At 34.1% G+C, this 15,490-nt stretch overlaps 1 protein-coding gene across 6 annotated transcripts in view; it reads right to left on the reverse strand.

Moving 5' to 3' along the window:
- Positions 1 to 15,490, reverse strand: part of Nectin3 (nectin cell adhesion molecule 3) — a 124,490-nt gene that overhangs the window by 59,053 nt on the left and 49,947 nt on the right. For 3 of the 6 annotated variants that reach the window (XM_076548923.1, XM_076548922.1, XM_042259386.2), the window contains exons 4-6: positions 14,226 to 14,343; positions 10,899 to 11,050; positions 3,299 to 5,108 (exon numbers count right to left, since the gene is read on the reverse strand). In XM_076548923.1, the coding sequence (XP_076405038.1) occupies positions 4,528 to 5,108; positions 10,899 to 11,050; positions 14,226 to 14,343 (851 nt within the window). In that variant the 3' untranslated portion in view covers positions 3,299 to 4,527. Of the gene's footprint in view, positions 1 to 3,298; positions 5,109 to 10,898; positions 11,051 to 14,225; positions 14,344 to 15,490 lie in introns of those variants that run through there. The other 3 variants (XR_013043758.1, XM_076548925.1, XM_076548924.1) reach the window with 1 other exon arrangement.

Below are 15,490 nucleotides of genomic sequence, written 5' to 3' on the forward strand. Positions count from 1 at the left end.
ATTCTGATGCCGTCACTGCTGTTGTCATAGTGTGCATCTAGAACAGTGACATGTACTTTCTCCCCACAAAGAGGCCTTACTCTTGCAAAGTCAAACAGAAATAACTACTACCAGTCTTCAATAAATGACTCCCACATAAATATATACAGTACGACCTTTTGTAAACGTAGCCTTCCTTTCACTACTCATCTTTGTGGTTTAGAAATGTGGACATATATTAACAGAAGAAAACAGACATGTAAACAGAGACACATTTAAAACTTTAGAAGTTGGGATACTGTTGACACTATTCTAGGGATGCTTGCATCAATCAGTTTTTATTGGTATACCACGGGTGAACAAAACAATCCAAAGTGTATGTCACTTTTAAGAAATGGCTGCTTGTTCAAAAATAGTTTAGAAAAATATATACCATTATTAAAAATAATAAATCGTAATCAGGAAATTGATTATAAAGTGTGATTGCTACTCAAAACAATTCATAAGCAGTAAGTAAACACCACTTAAAGACAAGCTAAGCATCTTTTAAAATGAGCTGATCTCAAAATGAAAGCAAACTGGGTATCTATACACAAAGGTTCCAGGAACCCAAAGATGACAAAATACAGTGATGTTCAAATCCCTAGCCAACTACTAGGTAAACATAATCTGTATATATCCTCCAAAATACAATTTATCTTCAAATCATTTAAAATGCCTAATAGTTTGTAAATTCCGTATAACAGTTGTAAAGGAGCGTTTACAAAAAGGTGAGACAAACAGGTTGCACGTGTTTTGGTGCAGATGAACTTTTTCAGTATTTCTGAGTATCACTGACAAAAACACAAAATAGCTACTGAATATATGGTAAAAGCAAACTGTCAATGTGGCTAACATGTCCACGTATAGGCACTGTCAGAGTTGACTTAACTCTATCTTTAACCTGACTATTAGTTGTCTGGGGGGACAAATGAAGTAGATCCTAATTCTTATGATTATTAATTGCATTTTAATTGTTAATTGAAATGAAAATGGGTTATACATCCATGAACATAAAAGCACAGGCACAGTAGCAAATATGAAGACGAAGAAAATAATACAGAATTTCATCTCACTTTAGAAATATACCACTGAAAAAGCTTTTTTTAAACTTTATTTCATGATTTACTACATGGCTATGAGAGCTAACACCTAATAAAAGTAATGATGAAAGAAAGAAAGAGGTAGAGAGGGAAGAAGGGAGGGAGGGAGAGAATAAAAATGAATGAATAAATTACTGGTTAAAAACAAAAAACTGGAAAATGGAACCCAATCCCAGAACGTCAAAAAAAGCTGAGAAATACTTCTCACTCTTTTTTGACAGGTCATTTCTAATTAACAAGTAGGGAGGAAAAATCTATTTATATTCTAGACCCTGTAAGATTAAAAATTCACTGTGTGTCATTCTTTCATTTCTCATATTTTATGTTGACTACTTCCATGTATAAATCACCTATTATACTTATATACTTTAACAGTCCATCAAAATCACATCAAATATTTTTGCATATGAAATGGCTACATTTTTGTCAAATTTTCCACTTATTCTAATTCCTATAATCCCTTAATGTAAGACATGTAGCTACAGTTTCTTCCTAGAACTTTTTCACACATGGATGACTATCAGAGCAGTAGTTACTACTAAAAAAGTTTTAATTTCTTTATCTATAGCTGTGCGTGTGCATGTATGCGTGTGTGTGTGTGTGTGTGTGTGTGTGTGTGCATGTATGTGTGTGGCAGGGAATGGGCATAGCCACACACGTCTCTTAATAGGCACATGGTTAAATACTAAATGTTCAAATACAGTCAAATACTAGTTTATAGTTAACTTCTAGCTTATGGAAACATTTATATTTTAATAAAATTTACCAGGAAAAAACAATTTGTATTATTGAAATATTTTAACAAGTAGAAAAGAAACCATGAAGTAAATATAAAAATGTAAAAACAGTTCAAAACATATCAAAGTAACAAAAGTAAACATGGTCTCTATAGGGTAAAAATAATCTTTCAAAATTTCCAAGGAGATACGATTTTTATATACCTGACAATCAGTTGTGCACATCACTGGTATTCATGTGAATACTCATGTTCACAGACAACTTCCCTATGTACAGTGTACATATATAAAGCTTTATGAACAGTGCAATGCTTCCAAAAAGCCTTAAGCACCAGTGTAAGATTCCTAGAACCTGCCAAGCCCCCAAAATGCCAAATTATCCAGATTATGGATATAGACTATATTAAATACTCCATAGATTTCCAGATTGCCTTTTGCCCACAAAACTAAACAAAATTCCTAATATTAGCCACATAATAGACACAACGGGAAAGGAAGTTCACCATCAGTAGGTACCTGTACTTTAGAAACACAGTTCTTAAGTACTAATATTTTTTAGGTTATATATTCAAGTTGAAATTTATATAGAATCCTAAATGTGATCATTCTGCTTGGAATCATACAGCATATCAAAACCTTACATCTCAAAATAAAATTTTCGATCAAAGGAGCAATAAATTCTTATCTTTCATGGAAAGAAATTTTAGGCCTATCTTTCTTGTGGCTCATATCACTACTCTTACTTAAATGAAAATACAGTTAGTTTTGTCACAGTGTATTATTACTAACGAACTGTGTACTTCCAATGACTTAGAAGTAATATGTCTTACTATTTGTCTATTAGGTGATTAAATATATTAAAAACATATTTTCAATGAGAGATTGGTGAACTAACTGTACTTTCAATCTGATATTATTGCCTTAAAATACACGTTACAGAAGAGCCTCTAATTTCCACAACAGTGCTAAAGAATAAAGTATCTAGTCATTCAGAATAAAGCTTTTACTACTTATGATATTTTAGGAGTATGCCACAATGTCTTCTATATGAAACATATAGAATGACATTCTATTATATATATATATATAAAATTCACATATACATATGAATGATGATTGGGAGTAGGTGGAGCACCTAATTTATTTTTATTAAAAATAATTTATCTGTTATGATTCATTTAATAACATCTTCACTGTCCTGGCAGGACACTTGTTCTACACAGACTTTTTTCTTAATCAATCAATAGAAAAACATTCGTTGGGCCTTAAAACAGTTGCCATTATCACAATTTTTAGAACTCTACTATGGAACTAATTTACCATACAAAGAAGATTAACATTTGAAGTTTTATATAACATCTCTCAGAAGTTACATGATACTGGAAAGAATATACTTAATGAGCTACGTGAAACAAATGAACAAAAAAAAACCCAAAAAAATCTCATGATATGTTTCCAGTTTTAATTTGAAAAAACCAAAAACAAAAATAAAAACAAAAAAGCTTGAAACATATACATACATTTAGGAGGACATGAAGGAAAAAGGGATGGATTGCCAATATTCATCAGCAAGTGTTATCAACAACTGGCTTTGGAATTCAATTTCTCTAATTAAACCTCAAGCTTCAAAGTTTATTTTAATTGTTTTTTTACATTTACCCGTTTGAACAACACCAACATTAAATAACTACAACAAGATGATCTAGAAAATTGTTTGTATAGATTCCTGGCTGAAACAGCTCATGTCTAAATCTGGCACACGCATATACTCAAATATCCTCTCTGAACTTATCTGTGTACCTTATTTTCATCACTATTCATACATTTAGCAAATAAAGCATTAAAGTAAGGTCAATGCTTCATATACCAAAACCATGTTCACAAAACAAGTTCTTCCAGAGATGAAAAAATTTAATAATTATGGTATTAGGAGGCATATATTTTATTATTCTTGCATGTATTTTGGACAAAAATATTGATCAGCTAATTATGCTCTTCCACACATTATATTCACTGAGTTTATGGCCACGGTTTTAGTGCAACAAAATATCTTTGAAAAGCCACTCTACAGAAATTATGGCAAGGCTCATTAAAATGCAGAGGTAAAGATTCTATCTATATAGAAACTTAGAAAATAATGTTTGAAAATGAAAGATACTCCATCAGGATGAATAATTTTAGTATACTAAAAATATATAAGCATTTCTGAATTAGATTTACTGTCAATTTTGATGGAGTACACGTAGTGGTGATCAGTTTTGAGAGGTATTATGTTACACAAACATTATACTTGAGATTATAGTCTTAGGTAAACATTTAATACACAATGCCAAGGTAGTTTCATTTTTTTTTTGTTTTTAATTTTTGTACCAAAAACGTCATACATTTAACGTTGACATTTCTTCTTACCTGTGTGCCTCAGACCAATAAAGTACTCTGCATTAGAATTTAAATCTTGAGACAGTAGTACAGCAGTGAAAAAAATTGTAAAGCAGCTCAGATACATTGAACCCAGATTTTACATTTTCATTTGTCAGATCAGAATATAAAAAGTAAGCTTGAAATCAACTTGAAAAAGCTTATTCTTCCTCAAGAAAAAGTATGAACAATCTGAAAATGATCAACTAGTATGAATGAGACATTGTACAGTGAAGTCACATTAGTGGCTGTTAAACATACCACTCCCTCCTGGAAATTACGGACCCATCTACATGGGAAACTAAATCATCTTCATTGTCATCGTAGCGCTCATCACTGACGAACTTCATTCCCATTTTTAGATCTTCATAATAATCCATTGGTCTTTCAAACCTAGTGAGATTTTCTACATTATTCCACTGAGTTTTTTCAGGCTCTTCTAAGTAGTCTTTACGTATTAGATTGTTCACTGGATTTTTGTTCTCTTTCTTTACACTGTCTGGGTAAGCATCAAGCTCATCTTGTTGAAGAACATCGATTTGCGATTCTTTTTGCATGTCTGATGGTGGAATGTAGTTTTTGGCAAAGTAGTCTCCACGAAACGTCCGTCGTCTCCTATAGCAGAATATTCCAGCCAAAACACTCACAAGCACTATGAAGAGAGCCCCACCCACTACACTAGCAATGATGGTGCCAATTGTGTCATCCTTAATTGTTGCCAAAGTTGACAATGGAAAAGGCAATTTTTTAGGTTCTGTTGCTAGATCCTCGATGTCAGCAGTTGAGGGATGCCACTGAGCTGTAGGCTGAAGGGTGGTGGTGGTAGGAGGATCTAATGGAAACAGTAAGATAGACAAGACACAGAAAGGCAGAGAATGTCAATGAGGCTGATTCAGTAGCAGTTGAAAAGGCAGCATAGTTAATGAATACATATTCACACTAACAATAGTTTTTCATTCTTAATTTAAGATTAGAAAGTAGTGTTACTTACAAATATTTTTTAAAAAACAACGAAACAAAGCAAACCAAAAGAACTGACTCTTAGTCAGTTACCAATGAGATGAGAAGAATGAAACCAATAGTGTGAGTACAAGGTCATTCAATCCACAGCTGAGTAATACCGTGCTCTAAAGAATGGGTTATTTTTTCAGTGTAGAGTATTACTTAAGTGATCTATACATGGACGGCTTAAGAACAGACAAAAATTCAATTAAATCAAGTATTCAAATGTATCTTCTTAGCCAATAGCAAAAGGAAATAAAATGACAATAAAAATGAAATGTTTTCTTAATATGCATCCTTACTTAATGTATAAGAACTTATCTTTTAAAAGAATGAAAAACCATAGAATCTTGTTAAATGAGCATACTATATAAGTTGTTGGTTTAATAATTCTCTCAAAAATATTTTTCTTATGAAAGATACATAATGGTAAAGATATATAATAGTAAAATTATTTGGTAATTTTAAAAATCAAAAGCATATATTTAAAACTGCGTCAATCAAATGAGCTATTATCAAATGAGACTAACAGACACAAAATAAAAATTAATGTAGTAATCGCCTCAAATAATCAATGGGTAGTATATATGAACATTTGTAAAATGAAGGAATTTCAACTATATTTGCATGATTCCATGCCATGTTTTAAGAGAGACTGTCAAAAGAGAATAGCTAATATTTTAGAGAGAACATTCTAATAAAATTTAAATATTAGATGCAAATGGACCATTTATTGACATTATACTATAGAGTAGCCATTAATATTAAAAAGCAACTAAACATAAATAATAAAAATTAAAGATTGTTAATTGTCCATCAAGTAGTATCTGTAGGTCATGTTATATAAAGTTCTAGAGTTTAAAGAGAAGATGAGTTTTAAAATGTGGAGTTTTTTCATAGATAAAAATAAATGACCCAAATGGTAATCTCCTAAAATTAATTTTTATGTGAGTGGGTCTAACAGCTTTTTAAAATGATTGTTAGAAAAATACTAAATCTACATGGGGTAAGTTATTCTAACATCACAAGCTAAAGAAATATACTTACTGATACAGGTTTCATCACGGAATGCCATATGTATAGAATGTAGTAAAAATTTAGCAAGTACAGTAATTAAAAAAAAAAAAATCACCAAATATCATAGACGTCTTTTTCTTATGGCTGTAAGCTACTGCTGGATGCTATCAAGTGCTATATGTATGTGAAGCTAGGACAACTTTATTATAAGAGTCTTCTCGAGCTGAGCAAGTTCATTCTGAAAGAAGCAATTGTGAAACTGAAGGATTCTGTTTGGTGTAAAGCAGTAAAGCTTCCTATGATCCAGCTTCGATGAGTTGAGGACTAGAGATAAACACCTACACTCCTTCCTGAGACAAGTTATCTGTTTAGGGGAGTACCGGCCAGCAGAGCTACTGAATGGTACCTATGTAATGATTGCAAAAGAGAATGTACCAGCATATCAAAATAAAAATACAAATTGCTTACATTAATTATTTAAGATTTATACATCTGTATCCATCTGTATACATGGAGACTTCCAAGGCTTATGACAGCTCCTCAAGCCCTAGTTTTTCTTAAGCAATGCATACACCTGAGCTCCAACCAGGGAGAAAATACGAAACTCAATGGTGTTACAATATATTGATAAAAATTTGACATTTTTATTTCAACTTATAAAATTCTTTAAATGTACACAAATGGCTGTTTTTTCTCATATTTAACAAAACAAAGATTTCAGAAAAATCTAACAAAAATACTTAAAACTTTAGTAGCCTTATTAGTGGCCCTAGGAAATTTTGCATTCACTATTCTCCTTAACCAGTATTAAAGATAATAGCCATAATGTCAGGAGTCCAAGGAGTTAACACTTCATTGCACATTCTAAGCAATGGGCATATGGCAATGTATTACAGACCTATCTTTTTTATTTTATCTAAACTGAATCATAGTTCACGCATGAAGTCAAAGGTTCTAATAATCATCAACAGCTACTTATTGATAGTGATGTAAAAAAATAATCACATCAAAATTCTTTATTGTTTCAATAAGCCATTTTTAGGTTCTTTGCTAAATGTTTGGCATATGAGATGATAGATATAAAGAATTTTAGCTGATTCTGAGATAGATATAAAGAATTTCAGGGGAAAAAGAAAGAATTTCAGTTGATTCTGTGATTGCTCCCAAAACAAGAGCCTTGTAAGTCTGTTTCACCAACTAATTAATTAGTTCTGCCAAACAGTACAACATATAGTACATTCAGAAATTTCTTTGTAGCCATAAGGTACAATTAAATTTACTGATAATTGTGTTAAAAATTACATATATTGACTTTCATTTCTTTATACTATATGTAGGTTGTTTAAATTTTAAAAAAACATATCTTAGAGTCAGAAATTGTCATTTGTAGATTCTTAAATTTATGCCTGGACCCTAAAATCAATACTATGAAATTCAACTTTACAGAGGAGTAAGAATGAAGGGCATGAGGTGATGATGTGAAATGTCTTAATTTGCCCTTCTACTTTCAGAGAAGTAATAAATCAGTTATGGGAAAATAAAGCAAACAGCAAAGCAGAAAAATAAAATTTCCAGCATTCAGCTAGTCTTGGACTAAGAGCTACTAAGAGCCATGGGAGTGACACTATGCTAGAATACAGTGCAACTACCTAAGCTGAATACTGCAAACGTGAGCCCACAGCTTTCTGCCCAAAGCCTAACCCTAACCCTGATGGCCATTCATGTGAGAAAACATAACGATATTAAAAACAATTTCACAATTTCAGAGTTGCCAACTCTGTTTTTCTAAGCAAAATTTTGACTCTTGACATAAGATCATATATTTTTAAAAGTTCATTTACAGTGAGATGAAATCTTACTGTGTCAAATACAGCCTCTTACCCTGATAAAAACCCAGTAGGTTGATGAGAAAACGCCTCTGTAAAAGCACCAGCACATCTAGGTTGCTTAACACAGCACAAGCAGTAACAGAGAAGGTAATATGCTTGGCACAGAAAACAGTGCCATAGACTCTGCATAGAAAGGTAAAATCTAATTCTTGATTACTTGAGAAACACTACCTCACACAATGTTATCTTGTGTTCTTCAGCAGTTGTTTGAGGTCATTAAACTGACTTTTTATATTTAAAGTTTTCTCCCCAGTTTATAACACTTATTAGATTTTAATTTTAAACAAGGATTAGTCATCAGTTCCCTAAACAAAGAAAATTAGTTTATTTCTTTCTTAAATCTATTTTTCACTCATGCAACAAAAATGTACTGAAAAACCTATTGTATGTGACAGATTATTGGACATGACAGCAATATAGCCATGATTAAAATAGATACACATCCCTGCCCTCTTAAGAGTTAACTTCTAGTGGAGATAAAAATAGATGAGCATATGGATAAAAATAAAGAGTATGCCACACTGACAAGCACCAAAGAGAAGGATAAGGAGAGGAGAGGAGGCAGTAAAAGGGTATGGAGAATCACAGAAAGAACAGAGATTTTGTTGGAAAACATGGCAGTTTGGAAACACAACTGAGGGAAGAGCGACACGACACCTATGGAGAGCTACTCCAGGCTACAGGAATAGAAAATGCAAACTTGGAGGCAGAAGCATCCCTATTATGTTCAAGGAGAAAGGAGGCCAGTGTGGATGAACTAGGAACAAGGAATACAGACATGATGTTAAAGAGTGCACACAGAGCCGTTATTTAGTGTGAAGATCTGGTTTTGACCATAGGTAAGTCAAGTTCCAGGAAGATGTAAGGAGGAGTGACATAATCTAATGCACTCTTTAAAAGGATGACTGGCTGCTTATCTGATTACAGACTGAAGGGTGACAGGTCCAAAGAGGGAGATAAACAGCTTAGAGGAGAAAAGCTCTTGTCGTTCTGATCATAGCAGCAACAGCAGAAGAGGTGTAGTGTGGATAATACTTCATACTGCGGAGGAGAGCTGATACAGGTTTGTTGATGGACTGAGTGGCGCAAAGGAGAAAGAGGAAATGAGGTTGCTAAGAAGGGCTGTATCCTAGTGAATATGACAGAACTCACAAGCAACAGAAAGGAGGGACTGACAAGAGAAACATGTTTGGATCAAGGGGCAAGACAAAAGTCAGGACAGACCTTGGTTTGAACAAGGTGAGTTGTAAATGCCTGCTCAATTTCTGCATATATTTAATGACTCTGAATAGGCAACTGAAACAAAGGTGGAGAATACTGAAATAAATAAATAACAACCCCGGAATCCGAGAAGTCTAGGTTTGGTCACCAATGGACTCAGTAAACATCTGTAAAAGACCAACATGAACCTGATTCATAAAGATACAATAGTAACAGTAACATTAGAGCTAAGTTCAAATACCCCATAGGAAGCTGTGGAAAAGCAACAAATGGTAACTTCAACACTCTTCAGGAAATTAAAATTTAAGTTTTTAATATAATTTAAATATAAACTGACTATGACTTGTTCTTTAAGGGAAGAAAGTGACTTGTATATTTCAATCAACTTCCCACTGAAGTGTTGTTACTAAAGAGCTGTATGTGGCTGTACACAGCTTTATGTTCTTTGCGAGCATGATAAAAAAAAACAAAAAACAAAAAAACAAAAAAAAAAAACAAAAACAAAACAGGAGCTCTGCTGTGTGCTAGGCACTAACCTATTGATTGTCCTGAGGACAGGTGAGCATCAACATAAGCACACCACTAGCCTGCAGTGACACTGGGCACAAGCACAGGGTCACACATCACTGAAAACACAAAGATAAATGCTTTCTAAAATCCATAACTTATTCATACCTTTGAAGAGACTGAGCACCATAACTATCCATTCTATAATACAAACCATCTCAAAGTCCTCTTTTTGCCCATCCTCATTTCCCATGTGTTAGATGTGAAGACTGCTATATCCTTCATTTGAGTAATCATTAAGAATTACTCAAATATTTAATGTATTTTTCCTACATTATTAGTACCTTGTGGGTAATTTATAGCTATTAATAAAAAAATGTGGATTCTGTTCTTATATTTTGTGAATGTTCAAATTTATACTGAACCAAATTAACAAAACTTTCATGGTAAAACAAACAGTATATGAAAAATAAATATTTTCAGGGCATAAAAACTGACAAAAATACCAAATTTGACTTCCTTAAAACACTTACAGTAGCATTCTTACTTCACCTCTGCTTAACCTAAAATGGCCGTCTTATCTCCAATGGCAAGCAATGTTATTTCTGCAGCCAAATTAACAAAGTTAATATCCCATTTTATTTTCCCAACAATTACATGCAGAGCAGCAAATAAAGAAGAAAAAAAAAACAAAAAACAAAAAACAAAAAACACTGTTCAGTATTTAAACACCAAAGAATTTAGAAAGTCATGCTACCAGTCAAAGAAATATGCAGAACTTGTTACATACTCATTTGATATTGCTTTAAAGAACTGCCACTTTATATACATATTTTAGATGGTATTACTTTACCATATCCCACGAATTATTTTTAAAACTATCAATGAATATAAGCTGTTAGAAGTATAAATTACTACACAGTACTACATTATAATTATTATGATAGTACTACTTTAACTCATCTTGAAAGGAGGCAGTAGCTTACCTGAAATGTAGATGATCTTTTGATCACTTCTTTGACCAAGGGAATTTGTCACTTTACACACATAAACGCCAGAATAATTGAAAGTCAGTGGATGGACAAAATGAAGAGTATTGTCAGAAGCCAATAAACCATCAGGCCACTGTCCATCCAACCTAGATGTTTAAAAAGCATGACATTATTTTAAATAGCTTAAATTAGCAAACACTGACAACTATTTAAGTTGTTATACTTTTAAGATGCCAATAAAACTATCTTTTGGATATAATTAGTTATAAGCACACATAAATTTCATTTCAATAAAGATGAACTATCTGAGTCCATTAAGTACACCCATTTCTTCAGGAAATTAATCTATGTATGTTAGATAGGTCAACATAATGAGAGGGAAGATTTTCATAGCTTTCATTAAATGTCTTCCACAATTTCACCAATTACATATATACTGCATCCTGATGACTGTCATCCTCTACCATATCTGAAGCACCAAACCCCTTCTGCCCCACCCTCAAGAGTTGCTTTTTCCATTCATGTCTTTTTGTGGCACACTGAGTTTAACCAAAGCTATTGGTGTGACCATGTATTTGGAACTATCTACTGGAGCCGAGTGGGCTCATCTGTGGGGACCTAACTGAAAACAGCACATTTCATCCCTTTCCCCAGAATGCAGGATAGCCAATAGTTCAGTAAGCAGGGCTTGGTGCCTCTAAGTCCCTTCTTGATAAATCATTGACTGGTCATATGCAGGGTCAGTACAGGCTGTCACAGCCTGCACTCATTTTGTCAGGCACAGAAGACAATATTTCACAGCTCTTCTCCTCATCGTCCTGCTTTTTATTTCCCACCCACTCTTCAAAATATTCCCCGAGCCTTTGACGGGGTGCTATAAATGTCCTGTTCAGAGTTGAGCACTCAATTATCACTTGGTCTCAGCATCTTGAGCAGTCATGGGGCTCTGTATTCAAAACCATTCACTGCAGAGAGAAAATACATTAGTAGATCTCTCCTGGTAGAAACCAACTCTAAGTGGATGAAAGACCTCAGCAGAAAACCATTAACTCTGAAATTGTTAGAGGCAAAGGAAGGTGATGGGCTACAAGTCATAGGCAAAGGCTTCTTAACCAGAATTTGAGTCTCTTAAAAAACAAAGCCAACAACTGACAAATTGGCCTTCATGAAATTAAATAGCTTGTGTATAGCAAAGAAAAGCCCATACAATGAAAGAAAAGTCTTTGCCAGCTACATATCTGCAAAGTCAATATACACAATACACACATAAGAAATTAAAACAAACATCAAGAAAAGACTCTCATCTAAAAACAGGCTACGGAGCTAAGTCCTAGGTTGCTTTCACTGTCAGTCTGATAAAGCTTTGAGTCACATAAGAAGCGAATCACAACTGAAGGACTACTTGGATAGATCAGAGTGGATCTATGGGCATGACTGCAGAAATGACTTCACATTTAATTGACTGTTAATGGATACAGGAAGGCCCAGCCCACTGTGGGCACCACCATCCTTAGGTAGATGGTCCTGGACTGTACATGAAAGTTAGCTTTCTGCTTCAATTCCTGCCCCAACTTTCCTCAGTGGGGAATAAACCATTTCCTCCCCTAATTTACTTTTGGTCAGAGTGTTTTGTCATAGCAACAGAGATGAAACTAACAATCTAAACAGATAATTCTCAAAGGAAAAAATACAAATGGCTAATAATAAACATTTTTAAAAGTTAGACATTGTTAGTCATCAGGGAAATTAAAACGACCTTGAAAGTCTATTTTACCCACTGGAATGGCTATCATCAAGAAATCTAATGAATGGCCCGAGAAATGGCTCGGCAGTTAAGAGTACTTGTTGCTCTTGCAGAAGGCTTTTGCTAGGTTCCTAGCACCCATCTAGCCCATCATAACTGTCTAATTACAGATCTAATTACATGATTGTAATGCCTTTTACTGGCCTCCATGGGCTCCAATATGAACACGATACACATATGCAAGCATATACACATAAAAATTAATAAAATTAATTTTTGTAAATTAATTTTGTAAATTCTTGTAAAAGAAAGCAATAGACAACATATGCTGTCAAGGATGTAGGCAAAGAAGAGCATTTAGTGACTGTTAGTGGGAGTGTAAAGCAAGGAAGCCACTATGGAAATCAGTTCTTCAAAGGCTAGAACTAGAACTATCATACCACCCAAATATACCACCACTAGGGATATACTCAAAGGATTCTATATCCTACTACAGAGATTTCTGTTCAACAATGTTTAATTATGCTCTCTTTACAACAGCTAAGACATGGAATCAGCTTAGATGTTCATCAATTGATGGATGGATAGATAATAAAAATGTAGCAGATAGATACAATTAACTTTATTCAGTTGTAAAGTAAATAAGACTTACAAGTAAATAGAACTAGAAAAAGTTAGGAGTGAGGTAACCCAGGTCCAGAACCAAAGCACTCCATGCTCTGTCTCATATATGGACCCTAGCACTGAATCTTTAGATTTGTGTTCAATTTAGAGTACTTGCAGAATTCTGGGAAGTCAGAAAGGGCCACTTGGGTTGGGTGGGCCTTAACAGGGGTGTAGCAGAACATGGTTGATATGGACAGAAGTGGACAGAAGGAATATTAGAGATGGAAAGTAAACGAAGGTTAGGGGTAGGGGAGGTAAGGAGGCAACAGGAAGGGGGTAATCTTCATGACAGGAAGGGGTCATTTCAATGAAGTATATATGAAAAGGCCATATGGAGCCTCGCTAATTTAAATGTAGGCCAAAAACAAGAATGAGAGTAAAAGAGAGCCCTTCTGCAAGATTTGGAGAGTTGCTCCTAAAAGTCACAGATCATTAAACAACAATCCCAGTGCTAGATATGAGTTGCCTCTTTATAAGCCCCTAGTTAGCTAGGCACTAGAGGCCCCAAACAATATAACCTCTTGCCATTTCTCTTGGCTGTCTAACAGAATTAGATAAGACTATTGCCTAAGATATCACACACCCTAATTACAGGGTCCAGAGACATCCAGCTGACACTGCGGTGGAAGCTTCCTCTCTGCTGGCTAGCTTTCATCAGACCTATGATAGCAATTACAGGGGAAAAAGAAAAAAGCGAAAATCTCTAACACTGTTGCCAGTAGGGATCAGAAATTTGAAAACAGGACGGTAAGAGACAGCAAGAGTGTAGAAGAATACTGAGAAAACTTTTGTTTGTTTAATTTCTTCACAGCTATTAATTATGCACTGTCCTGATTAAAATCAATCTTAATGCATTGAAGAATACCTTTCTTCTTTAAACAATTAGCCACTGTGGATTTAACTCTTTTTACCTGCTCCACACGGACTTGAAGGGTGGAGGATTAGCATCAGCATTGCACTTGAGGTTAACACCTTTTCTTCCCACAAACCAATTTCCATCATATCCTGTAACTGAAACTTCAGGAGCATCTATAAATTCAATGAATGCAGACACAATCATCCTTTGTTAGGAGTAAATACACTACACAATGAAAAAACATTAATGCAAGGGATAATTTTTCCCCTTACCTTCAACATAATCACCCAGGAAGACAATATTCAGTCAACAGTAGTTGACTAAGATAATGAATGAATGGATGGATGGAATTCAGATACCACATAAACAAAACCTCCCATGGCTTTATTTAGCAGGGATGTTAAATGTAAGACTTTGTAAGTCCCACTGTAGACTCAAACCAAACAAATACATTATTGTACTTAAAAAATAAGGAAACATGGCATTTAGGTACTGCCTTAGTACCAAATACCTTATATAACTGTCTTGAAAAGGGTGTTTAATCTAAGAGAAATAAGATTCATATATTATAATTAAGACATTCAGTGCACATGTAGAGCTGTAGCACACACTTTTCAAGAATATATACAAGTACAATAATTATCTAGGGCTTCAACAGTGATAAAACAAACTATGTATTCACTGAAGCCAAATGGTCTTTACTATATGCACAGCATAATCAATTTTATTTAAGTGTAATGAGTAGTGTAATCTAAACTCCTAAGCACAACTTCAAAACCCCAATACAGATGACTTCAATCTGCGTGTATGGCAATGGCAGCAGACTTAAACACTTGCTAGTATTATCTTCAATCTACCTAATGTTAGTCACCCTTGCTGAAAGAAAAGCAACCACTATTGTTACTCAAAAATTTAAATTTCCAAACAAATCACAATGCATCAAAACCAGAAACTGCTGAAAAGTGAAATGTAGGTACACATGAAAATATAAACACATGTGAGAACTCCTCAAAAATTTTAACTACAAAGTATGCAACTTTGATTCTTGTATATAGTTTTTACTATCCCAAATGATAGCTTTAAAATATCTCAACTACATAAAAACTGTATGATATTATCAGTAAGAACACTTTGGAACAATACTGAAGACAAATTTTCAAACTAGCTAAAATGTATCTGGAAAGTAAAAGATACTTTATTTTGTATTTCAAGAAGGGGATTCTCTGTGTAGCTAGCCCTGGCTGTCCTGGAACTTGCTCAGTAGACCAGGCTGTCCTGGAACCCAGAGATCCTCCTGCCTCTGTCTATGGAGTGCTGTAA

The sequence above is a fragment of the Peromyscus maniculatus genome, chromosome 12 (genome assembly GCF_049852395.1).
Source record: "Peromyscus maniculatus bairdii isolate BWxNUB_F1_BW_parent chromosome 12, HU_Pman_BW_mat_3.1, whole genome shotgun sequence".
Taxonomy (NCBI): domain Eukaryota; kingdom Metazoa; phylum Chordata; class Mammalia; order Rodentia; family Cricetidae; genus Peromyscus; species Peromyscus maniculatus.